At 55.0% G+C, this 23,812-nt stretch overlaps 1 protein-coding gene and 1 long non-coding RNA gene across 4 annotated transcripts; both read right to left on the bottom strand.

Annotated features, from left to right (window-relative positions):
* Nucleotides 1-505: 505 nt before the first annotated feature.
* LOC132245872 (uncharacterized) lies at nucleotides 506-16,791 on the bottom strand. The gene is made up of 8 exons (XM_059719072.1): nucleotides 16,509-16,791; nucleotides 9,608-9,922; nucleotides 9,241-9,528; nucleotides 6,791-6,891; nucleotides 6,403-6,557; nucleotides 5,431-5,612; nucleotides 5,046-5,342; nucleotides 506-3,122 (listed from the first exon to the last, which is right to left on the bottom strand). Exons 1-8 carry the CDS (start codon nucleotides 16,789-16,791, stop codon nucleotides 2,869-2,871), a joined length of 1,875 nt encoding a protein of 624 aa, XP_059575055.1. The 3' UTR covers nucleotides 506-2,868.
* A 1,728-nt stretch (nucleotides 16,792-18,519) lies between these two features.
* On the bottom strand, nucleotides 18,520-23,760 carry LOC132243261 (uncharacterized). Of its 3 annotated transcripts, none has more exons than XR_009457245.1 (4): nucleotides 23,129-23,760; nucleotides 20,289-22,489; nucleotides 20,079-20,179; nucleotides 18,520-19,342 (listed from the first exon to the last, which is right to left on the bottom strand). It is a non-coding gene; the product is annotated as an uncharacterized LOC132243261 (long non-coding RNA). The 3 variants fall into 3 exon arrangements; XR_009457244.1 differs by having other exon boundaries at nucleotides 20,079-21,868; nucleotides 22,180-22,489; XR_009457243.1 differs by having other exon boundaries at nucleotides 20,079-22,489.
* Between the last annotated feature and the right edge of the window lie 52 nt (nucleotides 23,761-23,812).

Here is a 23,812-nt window from a genome sequence, read left to right as displayed (position 1 = left end):
CAAACTCCTGGTCAAGCTCAGGACTTTGGGTGGGAGGTCTGTAGTAGACTCCCACCATTGTGTCCCCTGTGCCGTGTTCCCCACGGATTTTAACCCAGAGGGTCTCCAGCCGTCCACCCTGGTCACCAATATCGGCTTGCAGGGACGTGTAGCTTTCCTTAACATAGAGAGCTACACCCCCGCCCCTTTTCTCTACACGATCCCTCCTGTACAGGGTATAGCCATCTATCCCTGTGGTCCAGTCATGGGTGGAGTCCCACCAGGTCTCCGTTATCCCTATGACATGGTAATTGTTTGCACTGAGCAGGAGGATGAGCTCCTCCTGCTTATTCCCCAAGCTCCTGGCATTAGTGTACAGGCAGGCAAGTACCCCCTGGGGGGCTCCTTCCTTGCCCACAGAATTTACCAGGGCTGGGGCAGGGGTGGGATCCCTTGAGTGCCATGATCAGCTGGCTTTGCAAGGATTGCTCAGCGGGCCAGCAGTAGCTGGGTGCTTCTTATAGCCTGAAGCATACAAAGTAGCTTCTCTTAGTCAGCTGAGTAAAGGGAGCAACAAGGCCTGCCCAAACCCTCTCAAGCATGTACAACAAGACTGGCTATAACAGACAACTTTATTGGGTAGCGAGGGTAGGCATGGGGAGGGGTACAAGTCAGAGAAATAGCAAAAGAATAACCCTGAGCAAACAAAAGCTGCTTGGTATCCTTTTGGTACGTGGGTAGGGTACGTTACACTAAGTTCCTAGTTAGGTTTCTAGTACGTTACTCACTTCCGCATCCAGAGGATGAGCGAGTTGCGGAGGTCCATGCTTCTGCGTGTGTGTCTTAAAGATGCCATCCTGCCTTCGTCCTGGAGGGACCCTCTTAAATAGCCCTCTTGACCTCACCACGTGGACCCAACCAACATCAGGGATTTTCTCAGCATCACTGATGCTGACCAGTGGGTTTGAGTAACATCAGCTCACACCTTGAGGAAGGACCACTGCCTTAGGACTGCCCTCCCAGGCCAAAGGCCAGAAGTTTAACAATAGATCTGGCCACAAGGAGAGGGGGATCCCCCTCCTTAGGGGATGCCCTAGGCAACCAGCTGCTGGTTGAAAGACAATGGCCAGAGAGAGCCAGAGAGAAGAGGGGAACAAACAACTCAAAAAGTGAGGAGGCTGGGAGAGATTTCTTTCGGGGGGCCATGCCAAAGTTTTGGTGAAACAAATGCATGGGGAGAGGTGGAAGAGAGCATCCAATGCTTTCACCAGAACAGGGAAAAGTTAGGGGTGTGCAAAGGTTTAGGAGGGAAAGGTAATGTTAAAAAAAAGCAATCTTCCTTGATTGAATGCTCCTTTGTAGATGCCTGAAGTCCATGCAGGTTTATCTGCATAAAGCAATGGTGGCTGCTGGTTCCTTGGCTTCATTGATTTTTGTATAGCTTGCCAGGTAGTGAAGCAGGACCGATGCTGAGGCTGTGTCCTCTTAGTCCTTGTACATCTCAGGAACACCTCTCCTGAAGGCAGCTGGGCAAGCAGCTCTGTCCTGCATCTCAGCCATAGAAACCCAGCATCCACCAGCACCTTTGGCTCCTGCTGGAGCTTTGCCCCATGTGTGTGGAGCTCATGGCTGTCTGACACACTTACGCGGTGCAGCTCAGACAGAAGAGGGAACTGGCTCCATCCTGTGCCTCTCACCAGAACAGGCTCCAAGGCCCCATAGACAGGAGCACAGTCTCAGCCGGGAAGCACCCCGAGCCTGGGGCTGGTGTTAAACATGCTTAAGCCTAGTTGGAGGCAGTGGGGCAGCATGTGATGATGCTGTGGGAAGAGGCAAGGCAGGTAGAACAGCTCTACACTGGGACTGGGCTGGAGGAGAGTGCCTGCAGGACGAGGGGGGTGTCCATACCTGTCCCAAGCTGCTCACCTATCCAGCACCACCATTGCCATGCAAGGACCCAGTGCATTCAGAGCAGGGAGTTGAATGGCCTTTCTGGGCAGGTCGGGGAGTCCCTGGCTTCCAAACTCATTTCACAGATGCAAGGGCAGACTCCCTTGCTGCATCTGGAGCCCATTGCTCCTTGTTCTGCCATCTGCCACCACTGAGATCAGTCCAGCTCCATCCTCTTTGCAACCACCCTGCAGGGAGTGGAAGGCTGCTATTAAATCCCCCCTCAGTCTTCTCTTCTCCCAACTAAATAAGCCCATTTTCACAGTTGAAAGGAAGTATTTTTTTCTCCTTTAATAACTTCTCATTGAAACACCGCAGTATGACTCATTATAGCTCATGCGTGCTGTACTCAGAGGGGAAGTGCCCCCACCATTTGCAGCTAACAGCCTCTGGAACCCGGAGAGCTGGTTACCGGTACCCAGGAGAAAGCTGAACTCCTGGATGACTATTTCGCCTCAGTCTTTCACCGGACCAAGAGGAAAACAACACCAGGTAGAGTACAGGATGAGCATGGTAGGAATAATCGCCTTCCTACTATTGTCATAGAATTGGTGTATGAGCAGTTAAAAAAATTAGAGATATACAAGTCAGTGGGACTGGATGATCTTCATCTGAGCGTGCTCAAGGAGCTGTCTGAAATCATTGTGGAACCCCTGGCAAAACTCTTCCACAACTTGTGGTGCTCTGGAGAAGTCCCTGAGGACTGGAAGAGGGCCAATGTTGTGCCCATCCACAAGAAGGGTAGAAGGGTGGACCCAGGTAACTATAGGCCAATTAGCCTAACTTCCATCTTAGGGAAAATCCTAGAAAAATTCATCAAGGAGTCTATCTGCGATAAACTTGCAAGGTTTATTTCTCCCAGGTGCTCCTGGAGTGGTGCCTGCTAATCTGAGTGAGAAGTCCCCCATTTCCCTGGCCATGTGTGTGTGAGCAGCCCCATTATCTTCCTGCGACAGGTGCAGCAGGGTCCCCAACTGGCATCCAGGTGGGGAGACTGAGCTGAAAACTTTCCAGCAATCCAGCAAGTCCTTCATCCATTTCTATCAACCTCTGGATTGGGTCAGAATCCTTTTTCCTTTGACTAATCTGTCCCTGTATGGGCCCAGACTGCAAGTTATGGAGGAGCAGGAAGATCCCGAGAGTCACCGCAGAATCAGCCGCCAGCCGGAGCGTGGATGAGGCAGTGTTCCTGCCTGGAAGGAGACAAGAGCTGGTTATTCCCATGTCAGACAGAGGGTCAAGAGCTAGAAGAGGTGGCTGCACCAGAGCCATAGGTGACACGTAAGGGGCGCACGGAGGGGGGCACGTACCCCCACCCCCCTGAGATTGGCCGCTGCCAGCTTCTGCGGGCAGTCGCTGCCCCCCCATCACTGCTGACATGGCTGCCAGCAGCTGCGGGAGGTCCCCACTTGCTGCCTGTCATCCCCCTCTCCCTGCCGCCATCACCGCTGCAGCCGCCTGCAGGCAGTCCCCACTTAGCCCACCTTTGCTACCAACATCACCGCGGCCGCCTGCCCGAGCGCCAGGGCAGGAAGCTGTGTCCTGGCTGGGGCAGGTCCTAGGTCCTGGGATCTCCCCACCCCCAGCAGCACCAGTCAGTGCAGGGGGTGGAAAGGGGCAACTCCTGCAGTTTTTGGGACATTCTTGGATCCATCAAGCAGCTGCACTCCTGAGTCCTGAGGCTTCACTGTGTGGTGCCAGGAAGGGCTGTGCTGCACTGAATGCGGGGACGAGCAGGGGCTGCCCCTGGGCAGCAGCAGTTTGTAATGCTGGGGTCTGCTGTCCCCTGTGCCCAGCTAGTCCCTGTCCTGCAGGCTGGGTGCTGGGGTCTGCTGGCCGTCCTGGGCAAGGGTGAGGAGACAGCTGTGTGGGGACCCTTTGTTCCAGCGTGCCCATGTGCCCACAGTGCTGCGGGGCTGCATGAAGGACTGGCCTCTGGCACTGGGACTAGGACCCTCACAGACCCAGCAGCTGCTTCTCTGTGCTGCAGCTGGGACAGGAGCCCCTTGGAAGCTGCAGGCAAACGCCTCCCTCAATCGCTCCCTCCCAGAGGGGAGCAGGGCCTACTGGCTGGGCCTTGCTCAGTCCTGTTTTGGCTGCTTTGCAGCTACAATGTGCACTGCCATATTCCTAGCAATCGGCACCCCCAGCACCAGAAAACAGGACGAGCCCCTTGGCCTGGCAGTAGGACAGCGACGAGGCTGGAACGGAGCAAGGCAGCAGGTCAGAGCCGGGGGAGCAATCAGCCTGTGGCAGGGCTGCGGTCCCTCTTTGGCTACTGATGGGCAGGAGCAGGCAGCACCGGGGAGGGGGGAGCCCTGGGTTGTGGAGATCACAGGCCAGAGCGGGACATGCCTGCTGGGACCGGGGCCCCAGGTAGGGCAGTCCCAATGCCCGATGCCAGGTGTCTCGTACCACCACTCAGAGCAGAGGAAACGCCCTTTACTGTAACTGCGGTGATGGGAAATGGAAGTGAGCTCAGGCCTCGGTTTCCACGGAGCTACGGGGAAGTCGTGCTCAAGCAGCAGCTCAGCTGGTCACTGCAGGGCCAAGCAGTGATGGCACAGCTGTGCCACCTCATTATGTATCCAGCTGTTTTCATGGTGCTACTGCCAGGACCTGGGCTACAGGGCAACCCCATGCATTCCTGTCTGGCTGGGTTATAGGTCAGCTCAATGCATCCCTATGGCAAGCTGACCTGTAGGCCAGGGAGCCATGCCTGGTCTAAAGGTCCACTCAGTGAATTCCTACGGTGATTCAACCTGTTGTCCAGCACTATCAACATCAGTATTACCTCGCTTGTACAAGTGGAGAAACTGAGGCATGGAATAACTATGGGCCATCAATTGTCAGTATTTAGGTGCCTAATGCCTTTTATATCTACAAGAGCAATGTGTCTAAATATCTTCCAAACCCAGCCCTAAGTGTCTGGCCCTTGAGCATGCAAAGCTGGGGAGCAGGGAGGTGCAAGTCTCCAGCAAATACTGTGCTCTGGGTTTCCGAGGCAAGAACTTGCTTCTAACGGCAAGCGTGTTTCTGCTTCTGTGGTGACTCCAAGGGGCCCTCAGGCCAGATGGGGACAATCTTTAGTCAGGTTCCTGCTAAGGGACATTTACCTGTGGCTGGGAAGTTGCACAGCGGTTTGACATGGATGGTGGCCGTGCCCCAGCTGGCTGCATTGCTGGCCTTGCAGTGATAGAAGGTGTTGTTGCTGCCCGCAGTGATCTCCAGCTGCAGCTGGGATTGATGCCCTGGGAGCTGCTGGTCCTCTCTGGCTGGGCTCCAGGATGCACCTCGGGACCAGCTGTAGGTGACTCTGTCGGCAGCTGGGACGTGGCAGGACAGGGTCACGTTGCACTTTCCAAGCTCTGAGTGAGCAGAGAGTGCTGTGAGGTTGGGTTGCCGGACTTGGTCTGCAAGGAGAAGTTCTGGCGAGGGACTGACGGTGGTAGGTGCTCCCGAGGGGGTGAGACTGGGGGGAAGCAGGGCCCAGATACTTACCAAACACAGGCATGTGGAAGCAGGTGGTATCGAGCCTGCCAGATGCAGATATTGCATCCATGGAATAGACACCGCTGTCCGACTTCTTAACCAGCTTAATCTGGAGCGAGAGATTCCCGGGATGGAAGGCGATTCTCCTGCCTAACGGGGAGGCTGTGTTGATGTCCATGACACTGTCACTACTAGAAAATGTCACAATCGAATACAGCTTTTTAGAGCTGAGTCTCACTCTCCAGGTGATTTCTTCCCAACCAGACAGTTGATTCTCTGGCACTAACGGCATGTTTTCCTCAGTAACTGCAGCCACTTCCTTTTCTTTACAAGCTAGTGCTTCAGAAAAGACTGGGAGCAGGAGACAGCAGGGGGTTAACACGCTCCTTAGCCCATGTGGGAAAGGTAGGGTAAAGTAGTTGCACTTCCCTGTCTGGCTTCAAGGGAACTGAGAGCCAGGGGCAGGGCAGGGCCGACAGCCTTGAAAACACGTGGATCCAGGCTTCCTCCAGACCTGGACACGTGCAAACCCCTGTCGGAGCTGAGACAGCCTATGATGAGCAAATAGCAGGTAGCTCCAAGGAGCACAACCCAGTTTAAATGAAATCACCCAGCTCAGGCCCCGTGTTGCTGCTCAGTGGCATGTATGAGGGGTTTTTAACCTTCTGAGGCACTAAACTCTGTGCGAGCCCCCATGCACCGCCTGGACCGAAGCAGCAGCCCCCACCTGCAAACTCCTCCCACACAGCGATTTCCAAAGCTGCAAAAGCTTCTTTCCAAAATAAAAAGACCACCCCTCCACCCCCCACAATTTCCAATTTCAAATGCATGTAAAGACCAGAATCCTCTTCGACCAAGGTCCAGGAGACATTCAGAACAAAAACCATCAGGAAACAAGAAGCAAATGCATCTGAGTCCACTAGGCTATTTGTAGGCTTCCTGCCTTGTGTTTCTGTGCAGTGCTCGGTGTTATTTTCTCACCTGTTAGTACAAGGGAGAGTGCTAATACCGGTGTAAGTGCTCATGTGGCTGCAGCTCCCAGGAGCTCCCGTGCTGGGGCAGCGCTGGAACAAATGGCCCCACGGCAAGACCAGGGACCGTTCCTGCCTTGCAGAAACCAGTAGCCTGTGTTCACCCTAGGGAAACTTAGAATGGGTTACCTAGAGAAGTGGAGCCATCTCCATCCTTGGAGGTTTTTAAGGCCCAGCTACACAAAGCCTTGGCTGGGATGATACAGCTGTGGCTGGTCCTGCTTTGAGCAGGGGGTTGGACTCAATGAGCTCCTAAGGACCCTACCAACCCTCATTGTCTGTGGTTCTATATCCTCTCCAGGCTGCACCCGGGGTAAATGCAACCCCTTCTCACTTACCCTGAGCTTGGAAATGCAGGAGGAGGCACAGCAGAAAGGGACAGAGGACTTCCTCCATTGTGGCAGGTGTCTGAAGGGCGAGCAAGCAGCGGGGAGTGAGGCTGGAAGAAGTCAAACAAAGATATGAGTAAGGACATCACGCAGCCCTGAAATCTGCATTGAGCCAGCAGGACACCGGGGACCATGGATGGGCCTAGACCAACAAGGCTGCAGTAATAGCAATCAACCCACTCTTACCATCCTCCTCCTCTCTGGAGGTTCAGATGCTGCCACAGCATGGGAGAGATGTTCAGTGTGGGAGCCCAGGACTTCGAGGGAAATGCCCGAGTGATTAAGATGAATTCTGAAGCGATTTAATATGATAATGGCAGTGACTTCCTTCTCTAGGGTCTCCCTCCCTACCTTGCTTGACTCTGTTCTTGCAGAAGTGCATGCATCTCAGCTGTCACCTGGTCCACATGATGATAGCATCCCTGCGCCACCCCAGAGCTGCTTCTCTTCACAACACAGCACAGCCATTCCTATCCTGCAACCGGGGCCTAGGTCCTAGCAGACAACTGGCCCCAGTTTCCTGATATTTTACTTTGTAATGAAGTGCTACTTACCTTTAGCCTGGAAAAGTAGCAGTCAGAGAAGGGCAGGTGGTCGGGCTCCCATCTTCTTGGCAGCGAGCAATGGAGCCGGAGGGTGAGCACAGAATAATCAGTCCCTATGGTGGTTATCCAAGTTTGGATCGGCAAAGAGCTGGCAGGGCTAAGCAAAGGATTGGCGAGGGGCTGGTAGCGGGAACACAAGCAAGGAAATAAAGCCACAGCTACCTTGCTTTTTCTTCTTGGTCTGTGGTAATCTGCAGATAACAGAGCCTAGCTCCAGAGAGCTCCACCTGCCACGAGACTGGGGTTTACAGGAAAGAAGGTTCCACATTTCACAGAGAAAGCAAACACATGGAAAGAAGCAGGCAGTGGTTTTTGAAGTTCTATATTTTAAGATAAGTAAAGAGCTGAATGAACCCAAGGTCATTTCCTACTGTTCTTGGCATTTTAGAAGCTCTGATCAACCCAAAAGCTGGTCAAAAATGGAGAGAAAAATAAACCTAGAGGTTTCTGATTTTCACAAACAACATGTTGATGAAAACAATCAACCAAAATCTATTTATTTGGAAGCAGCCAGCAGAAAAGAAGCTGTGGTAGAAAAGCCAGAAACTCAGCAATGGGTTATTTCTGGATTTCAGGAGTCAAAAGATGGAAAGTTTTCATCTCAAAAGGCAAAACAAACCAAGAATAATAATAATAATAATCGCCGTCATCACCACCACCACCACCATCACCATCATCACTACCACTACCACCATCATCATTATCATCACCACCACCACCACCTTAATCACCACCACCACCATCATCGTCAATGTTCTTTCAATTTTTAAGAAGTGGAAAAAAAACATAGGTTTTTTTGCAAAGAATTTGGAAAATTCTAATGAAAAGTTTAATCTTGGCTTTCAGTCAAAACACAAATCTGATGGAAACTTTTCACCCAGGTCCAGTCCAACACAGCCCTGGGGGTCCCTGGCTTAGCCAAGGGGATGCCCCAGCATACGGCACTTCCACAAAAGGGGCCCAAGTAACAGGAGTGCAGAGCACGGGGAGGGCGAGGCAGGCAGGGCTGGGGCAGAGCTGGTCTCCTGTTCATTTCCCTGGGAACCAGCTCCCGAGAGACCTGGCAGGCAGATCCCCCGGGGCTGGGAACTCCCCCACAACATAGTTTTGGGGGCAGTTTTTCCCTGCAGACGTAGCAGAGGACCCTGTGCTCGCACAGTCCCAGGCTCCAGACTTTCCCGACCCACCAGGAACCAGGCACCTGCAGGGATTTCGGGCCACATCTATGCTTTTTCCCATCATGCCCCATGGCACTGTGCTCCAGCACAACCTGCTCCTGCTCCCCCGGCATGGACCAGCCCGGGAAGAAGGTGGCAAGGCCGTGCCGAGGGCGCCCCCACGCCACTGCTCTGGCGCACGGCTTTGCTGCATCTATCTGGGCTTGGCGTGTGCAGGGGGAGGGGGAGGCAGGACGTGCTTGAGTGTTGCCCTTGGGCGGCTGGGAGAGGGTGTAGACCTGCAATGAGTCTCCCTACTTCCAGGCAGACCAGTCAGCGTCCCTGGTTCTGGGGCAGCCCCACTGGGACACTGCCCCAGTGCTGGGGAAATGGTGCTCCCAGCTCTGCGGCTTCCAACTAGGTTCCCCAAAGCCAGAGATCCAGCCCCACCAGTCTGCCAGGCTCTCAGATGAGCCAGACCGGGATGGAGGATGGGCAGCTAGAGCATCCTCACGGATGCTAGGACCCTTCCTCTGGTTTCATTCAGGTCAGGCTCACGAACCAGCTCCATAGGACCCAGGAAGATGCTAAACATCCCTGTCCCCACTCATATGTCTGGTGCAAAGGGGGCACTTACTTGTGTAGTTGCACAGCGTTTCAACATCGATGGTGGCCGTGCCCCAGCTGATGGCATTGCTGACATTGCAGTGATAGAAGGTGTTGCTGTCACTTTTAGTGATATTCGGCTGCAGATCGGGTTGATGCTCTTGGAGCCAATGGTCCTCTGGGGCTGGGCTGGAAGATACGCCTCGAGACCAGCTGTAGGTGACCTCGGCAGCTTTGGGCACCAAGCAGGACAGGGTAAGGTAGCACCATCCACACTCCTGGGAAGTAGATGCCTTGATGTTGGGCTGCTGGACACGGTCTGGAAGGAGAAGTCCCAGTGAGAGGGGCTGGGTGCCTCAGGGGTGAGCACGGGGGGAAAGCGGCACCCCCAGACTCACCAAGCACAAACAGCCGAAAATTACTGGTGATTCCAAAGCCATCCCCCAGCATCAGGTCCATGGTGTAGAGGCCACTCTCTTTCTCCGTGACCGAGTTAATCTGCAGCGAGAGATTCCCAGGGTGGAAAGAGACTCTGTCAGCAAAGGGCAGAAATGGACTGGCCGAGGTCCTGTTCTGATCGTGTCTGAGGATCCAGTAGCCCTCTAAATGCAGTTTCACTTTCCAGTTGATTGCCACCCAGGACGACGGCCATGTCTTGGGCTGCAGCTGAACCGTTTCCCCAACAGCAGCCATCACTTTTACTTCTTGACAACCTGGGGGTTCAGAAGGGCAAGGGGGAGAGAAGGGTTTGCAGACTCCTCAGCTCCTGAGAGAAATACAGGTTGCCACACACTTCTCTCGTGTTCAAAGGGCACTTATGGCAAGCCATGTCTTGCATTTTCTACAGAACGAGTAGAAAAGATGCATCTCCCTGGAAGCTCCTCCTGCTTTTTGATATCCCTCATCCTAGCCCAGTGCTCCCCTCTGCAAAGTACGGCACAAACACAGCTCCCAAAGACAGTCTCTGCTCCAAAGACCCCACCCCGCCTCCCATGCCTGAGCTTGCCCCAGGCTGCACCCGGGGAAGAGCAGCCCCTTGTCACTCACCTCCAGCTTGAAGGAGCAGAAGGAGGGAGAGCAGGAGGGGTCCGAGAGCCCCCTTCATCCCGGCTGAGCTGCGCAGGGCAGGCGAGTGCAGACCAGGCGGTGGAGAGCAAGGTTATGTGGCCAGGCTGAAGAAGTCAGATTAAGAAATGATGAAGAAGGAGGAACCAGGCTGAGTTCCCTCTTGAGGGTTCAATCCTGCAGGCCCTGAGCCCCCACAAGTTCAAGGAACCCTGCATAAAGCAGGAGAGAGGTGGCTTGAGTGGGGCTGGGCTGCAGCTCCATCACCCAGCAGCAGAGGAAGTGTGAGAAGAGGCCCAGGGCAGTGTGACCGGATGCTAGTCTAAATCTGCTCTCTGCTATCTTGTGGCCATTATTTCTTGTAACCCCCGGGGGCACCTTGGTGAATAAAACCTCACCAATCCCCTTCTGTGCCCCCGTGATGAACTTATAGGCAGCCACAAGGTCACCTCTCAATCTTGTCTTGCGGAGGCTGAAAAGGTCCAGGTTCTCTAGTCTCTCCTTGTAGGGCTTGGCCTGCAGGCCCTTAACCATACGAGTGGCCCTTCTCTGGATCCTCTCCAGGTTATCCACATCCCTCTTGAACTGCGGTGCCCAGAATTGCACGCAGTACTCCAACTGCGGTCTGACCAGCGCCCGATAGAGGGGAACTATCACCTCCTTGGATCTGCTCGTCATGCATCTGCTGATGCATGATAAAGTGCCATTAGCTTTTCTGATGGCTTCGTCACACTGCCGGCTCATGTTCATCTTGGAGTCCACTAGGACTCCAAGATCCCTTTCCACCTTTGTGCCACCCAGCAGGTCATTTCCTTGGCAGTAGGTATGCCGGACATTTTTCCTCCCTAGGTGCAGCACTTTGCATTTCTCCTTGTTGAACTGCATCCTGTTGTTTTCCGCCCATTTGTCCAACCTGTCCAGGTCTGCTTGCAGTTGTTCCCTGCCCCTCGGCGTGTCCACTTCTCCCCACAGTTTTGTGTCATCTTCAAACTTGGACAGAGTACACTTCACTCCCTCGTCCAAGTCGCTGATGAAGACATTGAAGAGTATCGGTCCAAGGACTGAGCCCTGCGGGACCCCGCTGCCCACACCCTTCCAGGTCGATACCGACCCATCCACCACGACTCTCTGGGTGCAACCCTTTAGTCAATTCGCCACCCACCGGACTGTGCAGTCATCCAAGTCACAGCCTCTTAACTTGTTCACCAGTATGGGGTGGGATACTGTATCGAAGGCCTTCCTGAAGTCTAAGTATACAACGTCAACCCCTACACCTGCGTCCAGGTGTTTTGTAACCTGGTCATAAAAAGAGACAAGATTCGTCAGGCATGACCTGCCTGCTACAAACCCGTGCTGGTTTCCCCTCAGCATAATTTGTCCTGCTGGGCTGTTGCAAATGTGAGCTTTGATAATTTTTTCAAAGACTTTGCCAAGGATGGAGGTGAGACTGACTGACCTATAGTTGTCTGGGTCCTCCTTCCTCCCCTTCTTGAAAATGGGGACCACATTGGCCCTTTTCCAGTTCTCCAGGACTTGGCCCGTGCGCCACGAGCGTTCAAATATTCCCACCAGTGGCTCTGCAATGATGTCGGCCAGTGCCTTCAGCACCCTCGGATGGAGCCCATCCGGGCCTGCCAACTTAAAGGCATCCAGTTCTTCCAAATGACTCTGCACCACCTCAGGATCTACGCATGGAAGTCTGGCGCCTTGCTGGTGCCTCTCTACAACCCCAGTGAGAGACTTGTTGTGCCCCTCGCTTAGGAACACTGAGGCAAAGAACTCGTTGAGGAGTTCAGCCTTGTCCCCCCTGTCCGTCACCAATTGCTTCTGCCCATTTAGTAGGGGTCCTATTCCTCCCTGGGCCTTCCTTTTACTCCCTATATATCTAAAAAAACAATTTTTTGTTATCCTTAACTTGGGATGCCATCCTCAGCTCCATGGTAGCTTTGGCCCATCTAACTGCCTCCCTACAAGCGCAAGCAGAGGAGGTATACTCCTCTTTGGTAATCTCTCTGTGTTTCCACTTTTTATATGCCCCCTTTTAGCCCGTAGGCTGCCCTGCATTTCTCTGGTCAGTCAAGGAAGCTTCCTGGCCCCTTTCCCACTTTTTCCTCGCATCAGGATCGTCTCCCTCTGTGCCCGAAGGATCATTTCCTTAAGGCACAGCCACCCTTCTTGGGCTCCCATCTCTTCAAAACTCCTACTCTGCAGTGCGTCCTTGACTAGTCGCCTGAGTTCATTGAAATCAGCTTTCCTAAAGTCTAGCACTTTCACCCTACTAGTTACCTTACCCACTCGACGTCTTATGATGAATTCTATTATTTGGTGATCACTGTCCCCCAGGTGATTACCGATCTGTAGGTCCCATACCATATCATCCCCTGTTGCCAATACCAGATCCAGTAAGGCATTCCCCCTAGTGAGACCATGTACCTCCTGCATCAGGTGGAGGTCCTGTACACAGCATAGGAACCTGCGTGAACGGTGGGACTTTGTTGTCTGCATCTCCCAGCAGATGTCTGGGTAGTTTAGGTCCCCCATGACTACCGCCTCCTTAGCTTTTATGGTCTCCGAGAGCTGCCTCAGGAGCCCCGAAAATAGTTCTTCCCCTTGGTGTGGGGGTCTGTAGCAGACCCCTACCACCAAATCCCTTTCTCCTTGTACCCTATGTAACCTAACCCACAATCCTTCTACTTTCTCCTCCTTCGATTCTGTCTTGATGAGGGTCGATGTATATTGCTCACTGACATAGAGCGCAACCCCTCCCCCTTTCTTCCCCACCCTGTCCTTTCTGTACAGCCTATAGCCCTCAATATGTACCGCCCAGTTGTGGGGGTTTAGAAAAGAGGACATGGACATATGGTAACCCTATCTTGGCAGCGCATGCGCACTTTCACTGGAGGACTCACTGCTGCTGTCCTCATCACTGTCTTGCACTCTGGTTGTCTCTGTGGCGGGCCAGCAGGGGGTGCTCCTGCGTTGAGCCACCCACCTCACTGCGCCGGACCAGCTTTCCGGCTCTGAGTGCCTCCCTGGGGGCATCTCATATCTGGCCAACCCCCTTTCTGGAGCACACCTGCAAGCCTGGGTGTAACGCTGCCACCACCCAGGGTCTGGACTGTTCCTGGCCCTGTGCACCCTGGGAAACACAGACCTAGTAATCCTAGAGGGTACTTGACCCACTGCAAGTACTTGGGGTGCTTCCCTTAGTTTGAAGCACAAATGGTGGTCTCCCTTAGGCAGCTGGACCAAGGGGACCCCAAGGCATAATCTAGACCCCCTCCCAATAAGTCTCCCATGCTAGGTACGGAGAAGACCTTTATTGATTACAAGGAGTAGGTTTGGAATAGGGTACAGGATAGAGCAATATCAGAGAAATACCTTAGAGCAAATGGTGGCATGGTAGCCTTTGCTCACGCATCTGAATTACTGCAAGCTATATATCTAGTTAGATCTCAAGTAGCTTACTCATAAGTATCATGCAGAGGCAGGTGGAGATTCCCTCTGGAGGCAGGCAGTTTACTGACCGTGAGTTTCAAGAGAAAGAGTGAGTTTTAGATGGTCCAGCTTCTCTCTCATCATGGCTGCTGCCCCTCCTCCTGGGCAGTCTTTAACTTATATAGACCTTATGACCTCATTTACCTGATCCAATGAAGGCCAGCAGTTGCTGGCTGCCAGGCAACCAATTTGAAATGCATCACTGGTTGCCAGGTAGACTGGCAGGGTCTCTAGCCCTCTCCCATTCATGATGACATTGCTTAGCACAATAGGGAGCTGAAGCACCCCCCACCCAGGTGTGTGAGGCCAGTCAGTAGGCAGAGGGAGCAGTTTCCCCGCTCCCTCAGGAATGAACCCAGCTCTGGTTACAACTCAGGGTTACCTGAAGAGATGGGGCAGGGGTGTCGGCCCTCTGCAGTGACCATGGTAACCAAATTGTCAGACAGGTCATAAGCTGGATAGCAGACTTTGGGCAGAAACTAAAATGGCATTCTGCCACAGTCTCAACCTCTGCTTCGCTGCCTCTGTCCATTTTCCTCCTGAGGGGTCTTGAAAGCTCCTGTGCCAGGTGTCCCTCTGCCAGATGGATTTGGCTGCATCTGCACTACCCTCTGCTACCAATTTCTAGTAGTAGGGCTGGAGTCTACTCAAAGTCATTTTAACACAGGCTACCACCTCGAGGTTTGTGTGTCTGTACATTAGGAGGTGCTTGGACTTCCACAGAGTACTCCTGATGCAGGACAGGAAGTGATGGAAGCAGGCCGACAGGCTCTCCTGGTGTTTAGTCAGGTGCCCGTACAGTGCTGCCTCTCTTGATAGCGGTCTGACCCCTGTCACTGCTATGCACAGCATATTTACCTTCTTCCACATTTCCTTGGTGTATGAACAGGGCCATAGGAGGCGGTCGATAGTCTTTGTGGTGCCTTGGCAGATTGCCCTTGGGCAGCTCAGTCTCCCCGGTTGCCCCTTTCTATTTCTCTGGACTCAGCTGCCCCTCAGGGCTCCTTGCCCTGGAGAGGATCTATGCCAGGAGTGCTGTAGTGTGAACCCCAGCTAGGCCCAGCTCTCCTGGGTCAGGGAGATGCAGCTGGAAAGACAAAAGCTCCCTATGCCAGGCACCAGTCACAGGGCAGTGCAAGAAGGAGCCCAGCTCACTGTTCCACCTCTTTCTCCAGGCTTTGACCCCTCTGTGCTTATATGGGGCCAGGGGGATGGGCTGTGACCCCTATGCACCCACACCTGAAGCCTGTCCCTGCCCAGGTGGGATCAGGTACTGGCATCAAGAACAGGGTACTAGGTTCCTGAGCTCCAAGGCTTGAAGCTATGTCCTAGGTTCTGGGCTGGGACCTCCCCACCCAAGCACCATCAGTCAGTGCAGAGGGTGGAAAGGGGCAGACTCCTGCAGTTTTGGGGCCATTCTTGGATCCATCAAGCAGCTGCACTGCTTGGTCCTGAGGCTTTGCTGCACTGTGCCAGGAAGGGCTGTGCTGCATTGGATGAGTGACCAAGCAGGGGCTGCCCCTGGGCAGCAGCAGTTTGTACTGCCCATGTCTGTGGGCCCCTGTGCTCAGCCAGTCCCTACCCTGCAGCTTGCGTGCCGGGGTCTACTGGCCCTGCTGAGCAGGGGAGGAGGTAGCTATGGGGGTGGGGTGGGGCGGGGCCTCTACTTTAGGGTGGATGTGTACCCATAGTGCTGGAGGGCTGCATAAGGGACTGGCCTTAGATGCTGGGACTTGGAGCCCCACAGACCCATTGGCTGCTTCTCCTCCATGCTGCAGACAGGACAGGGGCCCCTTGGAAGCTTCAGGCAAATGCCTCCCCCGGTCCCTCCCTCCCAGAGGGGAGCAGGGCTGGTTGGCTGGGCCCTGCTCAGTCCTGTTTTGGATGCTTTCCAGCCATGATGTGCACCACCATAGTCCTGGCAATCAGTACCCCCAGCACCAGCAGCAGGATGAGCCCCTTGGCCTAGCAGTAGGCCAGTGATGAGGCTGGAACAGAGTAAGGCAGTGGGTCAGGGCAGGGGGGAGCAAGCAGCCTGTGGCAGGGCTGGGCCTCTCCCTGGCTGCAGGTGGGCAGAAGTGGGCAGTACCAAGGCGGGTAGGGGCGGGGGGAGTCCTGGGCTGTGAACGGGGGCTACAGCGGGATGGTGCCTGCTGGGGTTGAAGCTGCAGAGTGGGGCAGTCCCAGTGCCTGACACCAGGTCTCTCACAGCAGCACTTGGAGCAGAGGAAATGCCCTTTACTCTACCTGCAGCGATTTGGAAACAGTAGTCGCTGGGTTATAGGTTAACTCAGCGCATCCCTATAGCAGGTTGGCCTGAAGCCTTGAAGGCCATTCCGGGTCTACAAGTCCATCCAGCTAAATCCAATGCTGGATTAATCTGTTGTCCAGCACTATCAATATCTGTATCACCTTGCCTGTACAAGAGGAGAAACTGAGGCATGGAATAACTACGGGCCATCACTTGACAGTATTTAGGTGCCTGATGCCCTTTATATCGACAAGAGCAAAGTGTCTAAATACCTCCCAAGGCCTGAGTGTCTGGCCCATGAGCATGCAAAGCTTGGGAGCAGGGAGGCGCAAGTCTCCAGTGAATATTGTTCTCTGGGTTTCCAGAGACAAGAACTTGCTTCCAACGGCAAACTCATTTCTGCTTCTGGGGTGACTCAAAGGGGCCCTCAGGTCAGACGGGGACAGCCCTTAGTCAGGTTCCGGCTAAGGGACAATTACCTGTACCTGGCAAGTTGCACAGCAGTTTGATATGGATGGTGGCCATGTCCCAGCTGGCTGCATTGCTGGCGTTGCAGTGATAGAAGGTGTCGTTGCTGCCCACAGTGATCTCCAGTTGCAGCTGGGATTGATGCCCCGAGAGCTTCTGGTCCTCTCTGTTTGGCCTGGTGGATGCACCTTGAGACCAGGTAAAGGTGACTCTGTTGGCATCCTGCACCTGGCAGGACAGGGTAACGTTGCACCATCCATGCTCCAGATGAGCAGACAGTGCGGTGAGCTTTGGCCGCATGTAGTGGGTGCACACAGGTGGATATGCAGCCGCTGAGATTGGCCGTTTCCCCCGTGAGAGAAGAGCCAGAGGCACTTTTGCCGCCGGTTATGATCGGCCACTGGGAGAAGGCAGGGGGCTAATGGGGCTCAGTCCCCCAAAATGCCAGGGCAACACAGCCACAGGCTGATGCTGTACCAGGGATGGGTGTGTTGGGTTTGCAGCCGGCCCAGCACAGGTGGCAGAGAGTTAAGGTTTCTTTTCTTCCTTTAGTTTCTGGGCTTGGAGGGTGGGGGAGAGATCAAGACCCCCACAGTGCAGTAGGAAGCAGGGTAGGGGCAGGGTCAAATCATTCCCCCTCACCCCTGTCCCGCTCCCTGCTGCACTGTGGGGATTGTCCCATGATGCAGCTTGGCCGGGGCCCCATTCATGGAGAATGTATCCCCGGCCAGGCTGGGTCATGGGCAATTGGAGGCTGGCATCTCCCGCCACTGCGCACACTATGGGGAAGCAGCAGACCCTGTCTCCGAGCCTGAACCCTGCCTGGTGCCAGCCCCAGCCTCGCTCCCTCCACCCCACCCCCACATGGCCCTTTCCCTTCCCCTCTCCCCTTCCTCCACAGACTTTTGCTCGGGGGGGGGGGAGTTTGCATGCATGTGCACGTGCTGAACCCCGCCACCCAATTTTTTTTCCTCCCTCTGCTCCCAGCCCCTTCGTCTGCAATTGGTTGCTGAGGGACCCCCCTCCCCGGTTGGCGATTACTGCTGGTGCCCCCCCTTCCCCTCCCCCCCACCCCCTATGGTCGTCCATGGCTGTGAGGTTGGGTTGTCATACTCAGTCTGCAAAGAGAAGTCCTGGTGAGAGGGGCTGAGGGTGGTAGGTGCCCCGGGAAGGGCAAGCCTTGGGGAAAGCAGGGCCCAGATACTCACCAAACACAGACACACAAAAGCAGGTGGTATCGAGACTGCAGCTATCACATCCATGAACTAGGCACTGCTATCCGACTTTATAACCTGCTCAATCTTCGGCAAGAAATTCCCAGGGTAGAAGGTGATTCTCTTGCCTATTGTGGAGGCTGTGTAGGGGTCCACGCCACTGTCCCTCTTAGCAAGTGTCACAATCTGATATGGCACCCCAGAGCCGAGTCTCACTTTCCAGGTGATTTCATCCCAACCTGAAGGGCGATTATCTGGCACTAACTCCATGCTTTTTTCTCTGTAACCCCCTCCATTTCTTTACAACCTAGCACTTCATAAAAGACTGGGAGCAGGAGAGAGCAAGGGTTTAATACATTCCTAAGCTTGCAGGGGAAATGTGGGGTAAAGTAGTTGCACTTCCCTGTCTGGTTCCAAGGGAACGCAGGGCCGGGGCAGAATTGGGCTAACACCCTGGAGAACAGGTGGATTTGGGCTTCTCACAGACCTGGATACCTGCAACCCCCTGTTGCAGCTGAGACAGTCCTTGACGGCCAACTAGCAGGTAGCTCCACTGATCACAGCCTGTGTGGAGGCCAGTAGTAGAGGGCTCCTGTAGTGAGCCACCCACTTCACTGCGCCCGGCCAAAAACGATGTGCTGAGCGTCTCCCCTGGGGTGTCTAGATCCAGCCAACTTCCTTCCTGGAGCCCACTCGCAAGCCTGGGGTAACCACTGCCACCACCTGGACTTGGGTCTTTGGTAGGACTGTGTACCACCCAGGGTACACAGACCCTGTAGACCTTGAGGGTGCTTAACCCACCGTGGGATTTTGGGGTGCTTCTATTAGCCTAAAGAATTCACAAGCAGCCTGCAGTACAGGAAGAAAGTAAGAAGCCGAGCCCACCTTAGCCAGCCTAGTAAAGTGAGCTAACTAGGCTGGTCCCTTCCCTCTTAAGCACACAAAGAATGGCATGCTGAAACAGATAGATTTATTGATCAAAGAGGGATAGGGTGAGGAAAGAATACAAAACAGCGGAATATAGAAAGAAAACCAACCTTGAGCAAAACAGTATAGGCTTGTTGCCTTTTGATACGCAAATAAACACTTAACTCTAAATTCCTAGCTAGATTTCAGATACGTTACTCACATCTACATCCAGAAGAGTCTGGAGGCCCATAGCTTGATTCAGGGACCAGATGTGTGTCTCTCAAAATGGAGTGACTCTCTTTTAGAGCTTTTATTACCTCATCATTAAGTTCCAGCCATAACCCAGTATGCTCTGACCACGGCTAATGCCAGCTGGCCAGTTTGAAAAACATCAGCACCCTCAGGAGAGGGTTCAGGGTTACACAGGACAACAGAAGAACAAGCTCTCCCACTCCCTCAGGAATTTCTCCAGCCCAGGTCACACGGCTGTCCAAGTGACCAGGTGGAAACAGCACCCAGATTTCGGGGCAGAGGGGGCTAGGCATACTCAGTGCAGGAAAGCAGACAAAGAGAGCCATTTCTTCACAGCCTGATTTAAATAAGTCACCCAGCCCAGGACCCATAGTCACCCAGCTCAGTGGCATGTATCTGGGTTTTAACCTTCTGAGATTCACCCAAGTTTAGGGCTGGAAGGGACCTCCTGGGATCATCGGGTCCAGCCCCCTGCTCTAAACAGAAAAAACTGATGGGGTCAAAAAACCTCAGCAACATGTGCACCCAAAAGGCACTAAGCTCTTCCCGCCCTAGCCCCCATGCACACCCATAGGCCCAAGCAGCAGCCCCCAACCTGCAAACTCCTCCTGCGCAGAGATTTCCAAAGCTGTGAAAGCTTTTTTTTTTCAAAATGAAAAGACCCCAGCCAGCCCCACAATTTCCCATTTCAAATGCATTTAAAGACCCAATCCACTTCAACTGAGGCCAGGAGACATTCAGAACAGAAACCTACAGCAGAAGCAGATGCTTCCAGGCCTGCTAGGCTGTTTGCAGGCTGCATGCCTTGTGTGTCTGTGCAGCACTTGGTATTACCCTCTCACGCCTGACACAAGGGACAGTGCTAATACCAGTGTATAGTGTCCATGTGGCTGCAACTCCCAGGAGATCCTGTGCTGGGGCAGTGCTGGAATGAAAGGCACCAGGACAAGGCCAGAGACCGCCTCTGCCTTGCAGAAACCAGCAGCCTGCGTTCACCCTTGGGTTACCCAGGGAGGTGGAGCAATCCCCATCCTTGGAGGTTTTTAAGGCCTGGCTAAACAAAGCCTTGGCTCAGGCTGGGACCGGGGCTGGTTCTGCTTGGAGCAGGGGGTTGGATTAGATGCGACCTCCTGAGGTCCCTTCCCACCCTCATTTTCTGTAATTCTATAAAGTCTACTGCACCAGGGGTACATGCAGGCCCTTGGCACTTACCCTGATTTTGGAAACTCAGGAGGAGACACAGCAGAACGGGACAGAGAGCTTCCTCCATCACAGCAGGCATCTGAAGGGCGAGCAGGCAGCAGGGAGCGAGGCTGGAAGGAGCCAGATGGAGACATGCGTTAGGAGGAACCAGGCTGACTTCCCCGGGTGTATCCAACAGGGAGAACATTACTAGAATGAAGAATTGCCCCCGTGACTGACCCATGCAGATGCCCTTGCCAGGAACAGTGAAGGCATCCAGTACTGAAGCAAATCTGAGTGAACCCAAGGGATGTGGTAGCAAGGCAGAATGGGTCTGAAATCAGCTGCTTCTCAGGGTGGGGGCCCTGCCCCTGCCCTGGTACGGTGGGAACTTGCAGAGTCATGGCTGAGAAGCATCTCCTGCACTGTAGACTGCCAGCGCAGCGGCTGCGTGCTTCCTGCCTCATGTTCCTTCTCTTTTGCAGTTGGGTACTGGCCATACAGGGTGCAGAGTGCTCACAGCAGCACCCAGAGATGTGTGAAGCTGAAGGGGAGAAAACTTCATACCAATTTTCTCACCTCTTTAGCAGGAGATAACAGCAGAGAGATGGAGTGGAGGTGTGGTAAGTGAGGGGAAGCTCAGGTGGAGACAGGCCTCACACAGTGCTGATGCACTCTTGGTCTCCAGGAGACATGACTGCTGCAGGACCCTTGGCTCCCAGGGTCATCATCCAAGTGCCAGGCAGAAGCAGGAGGAGCATGAGGCTGGAGCCTTCCTCCTCCTGGGAACAAGTGTGGTAGCGGCAAGTGGGGACCGCCCAGAGGTGGCTGCGGTGACAACGGCAGCGAGAGTGGGCCAAGTGGGGAACACCCGCAGGTGGCCGCGACAGTGTTGGTGGTTAGAAGGGGCGGGGGGGAGTGGCAGTGTCAGCAGTGGTCAATCTTAGGGGGTGCACATGCCCCCACATACCCTCCCTATGCATCGCCTATGGCATCAGTGCTCCTTACTTGGAGCTGGCCCCAGCTTAGGGACAGCAGTGTCCCTGGTGACACAAGTGTCCAGGGATGGGGAGCAGCACCCTGCAAGGTCCCTGTTCCTTGGTCCATGCCCATATAAAGCCTCCCCTTGGGTGCCAGGATGGTGTCTGCAGGGGCAGCAGGGTGAGCAAGAGCAGCAGGGCAGTGTGGAGGCTTGAATGGCGGAGAAGGAGCAGGGTCCAGGGTAGGCATCCCAGGGCTGGCATCCAAGCAGGGGCAGAAGTGCTGGGGCAGGTGGCAAAGTGGGCTGGGAACTCCCCTCTGCCATGACTGGGCTGCACTTGCTGCAACAGGTCAATGGCAGGGTCCTTGGGCAATGGCCTGGCAGTGGAGGTCCTTGGCATGGGCAATTGTGATGGTGGAGCATGCCCTCAGGACTGTGATATAGCCTGATGGGGCTCTTGAGGGGATGTGAGGGAAGATTGCCCCTGGCAGGGCTCAGAGACACAGATGGTGCAGAGGAGGGAAGGTTTATTTAGAAGCTGAAGTTCCCCTTGGAACAAGGGGGTTTTGTACTTCCTGTCTCTGTGGGTCCCTCTGCCTGGCTGGTCCCTGCCCTGCACACTGTGGGCTGGGGTCTGCTGGCCATGCTAGAAAGGGGAGGATACACCTGTAGGGGGGACCCTCTGCTCCAGGGTGCCCATGGGCCTGCAGTGCCAGGGCGCTGCATCAGGGACTGGCCTTCGGCACTGGGACTTAGACCCCTGCAGACCCACCAGCTGTTTCTCCTCCGTGCTGCAGCCTTGCCCAGTCCTTCCCTTCCAGAGTGAGCAGTGATGAGGCTGGAAATAGAGCAAGGCAGTGGGTAAGAGCCAGGGGGAAGTGGCTGGTGATGCTCCACGGTGTTTGCCTTGAGGGGCAGTGGGGATGGGGACAGACCCTGGGGTCCTTCCATGGGGAGGAGGAGCCCTGCAGGGAGCTTGGGGGCTCGGCCCTCCTGCACAGAGATGGTGCATGTGGCTCCCTGGGTAGCAGGGTCACAGGAAATGGACTTGGGGAGGGGGGTGGAATCTACAGGGCAGGGATTTGGAGAGGGGAAGGGGCAGCATCTAGAGTCGGGTGCCTCGTAGGGACAAACCTGGCACCCCGATACCTGTTCTCCCCACGTGTGGGCTGTGCAGAGCTTCCCCACAGGGCATGTTATCTGCACAAAGGGCCTTGAGAGGCTGTTGTAGAGCTGTTGCTGGTGGAGTTTTGCACTGTGCAGGTGACGTTTATCAGAAGATCTGGGTGAGAGATTTTCATGATGGATCCTTAAGCGGTTATACTGGGGTGCTCCGGGGTGCTGCAGCTGTAGATCATGTTGTTGTCTCCACTGGGGATGGTGCAGCTCAGGGCGATGTTACAGGCTCCATTTCTACAGTTGTGGGCACTGCAGTGAATCGTGGGCTGAGGCACCCGCTCTCCAGGGAGAGGAAAGGAATCAAAATGGGAGAATATGGATGGATGTGAAGGAGAAAAAATAGCACCCTGCCTTCATGCAAGCATCTCCCTGAGAGTACTGGGGGAGCAGAGCACCTCAGACCACCAGGTGACAGAGCAGACAAGAAAAAGGCCCATCAGCCCCCCCCCCCCCCCCCAGGTGATGCTGGGTCCCTGTAGGAGGCTCCTGAGGGGTGGAAGACCCCCACAGGGATGTGTCCGGTGTGAGATGCCCCTGGTGACTGACATTTCTAACCAGGGTCCTTGCTCAGAAATATCCACACTCGTGAGCTCAGGAGGTGACAAGGGCGCTGCACAACATGTCTTTATTCCGACTGCAGCTGTAACGCTCAGAGCCCGGATCTGTCCAGTGCCCCCCGCTTGGCTGATGTGTGGGGAAAGCAGAGACTGCTCCCCCGGACCCGGCACAAGCACGAGTGCTCATCCTGCCCCTTCCACAGAGGGTGAACATCTCTGTGCCCTTCCCAGACCTTTCCATTAACTAGGCTGTCACAACTTGATGTAGCGGAGAGAGAGCCTCAGTGGGCAGAGACGTAAAACTCCTACATGATTGAATAATCTTTGCTACACAGTTTTAAAAAAAACAACCTAAGACTCACCATAGCCATGCAGTGTGAAATGGCTGGTAAATATGATTTTATCCGTGTTGGCTCTAGCTGTGTAGGACCCCGCGTCCTCCGGCCTCAGGTCGGTGATGTGCAGTGCGAGGCCGGCGTTGGGGACACGCAGGCGGCCCCTATAGCGTCTGTCTGTGACAAGGACACTCGCGGGGTCTCCTGGTAGCACCGTTGCTAAACTCTCTGTGCCAATCGTCCAGACAGCAGTATCTAATGTCTCCCCTGCCGGGATCTCGAGAGGAAACGTGAGCGTCTCCCCCGCGGTCCCGACCAGCTCTGTCGGGGCGGCGTCTGCACCAGCTCCGGACCATGCTGCACTTGCCGGGGAACAACACGGACTGAGGGCGACCCCCGCGCACACGGGCATTGCCCTGCCCAGCCCCGGGCACCCCTGTCCACACAGCCCCGCCCCGCCCCGCCCGCTCCTGCCGCTCCGGGTGCAAGGTCCCTGTCCCGGCCGGGCAGGGGCAGGTCCGAGGCTGTCGTGCCGCCGGCCCCGGCCTTTGCCCCCGGCCTCCCCCGCCGCCGGCCCTGCCCCGCTGCGGGGCTCGCCCTGCCGGGAGCTCGGCGCTGCCCGCGCCCTTCCCGGGCCCGCCCGCCCCGGCCCGGCCCGGCCCGGCCCGGCCCGGCCCGGCCCGGCCGCGCTCCCCGGCCCGCGGCAGCGCC

Source organism: Alligator mississippiensis, chromosome 15 (assembly GCF_030867095.1).
Source record: "Alligator mississippiensis isolate rAllMis1 chromosome 15, rAllMis1, whole genome shotgun sequence".
NCBI classification, from domain to species: domain Eukaryota; kingdom Metazoa; phylum Chordata; order Crocodylia; family Alligatoridae; genus Alligator; species Alligator mississippiensis.
Note: the sequence above shows the minus strand (reverse complement) of the source record. Positions and strands in the feature narration are given on the sequence as shown.

Coding starts and splice junctions, on each gene's coding strand:
- LOC132245872 (XM_059719072.1), bottom strand. CDS start 16,791: ATGCGGCCAAAGCTCACCGCACTGTCTGCTCATCTGGAGCATGGATGG. Junction 9,529..9,607: donor TTTTCGGCTGTTTGTGCTTG/GTGAGTCTGGGG, acceptor TTCTCCTTCCAG/ACCGTGTCCAGCAGCCCAAC. Junction 6,558..6,790: donor CCTGCATTTCCAAGCTCAGG/GTAAGTGAGAAG, acceptor AAGTTTCCCTAG/GGTGAACACAGGCTACTGGT.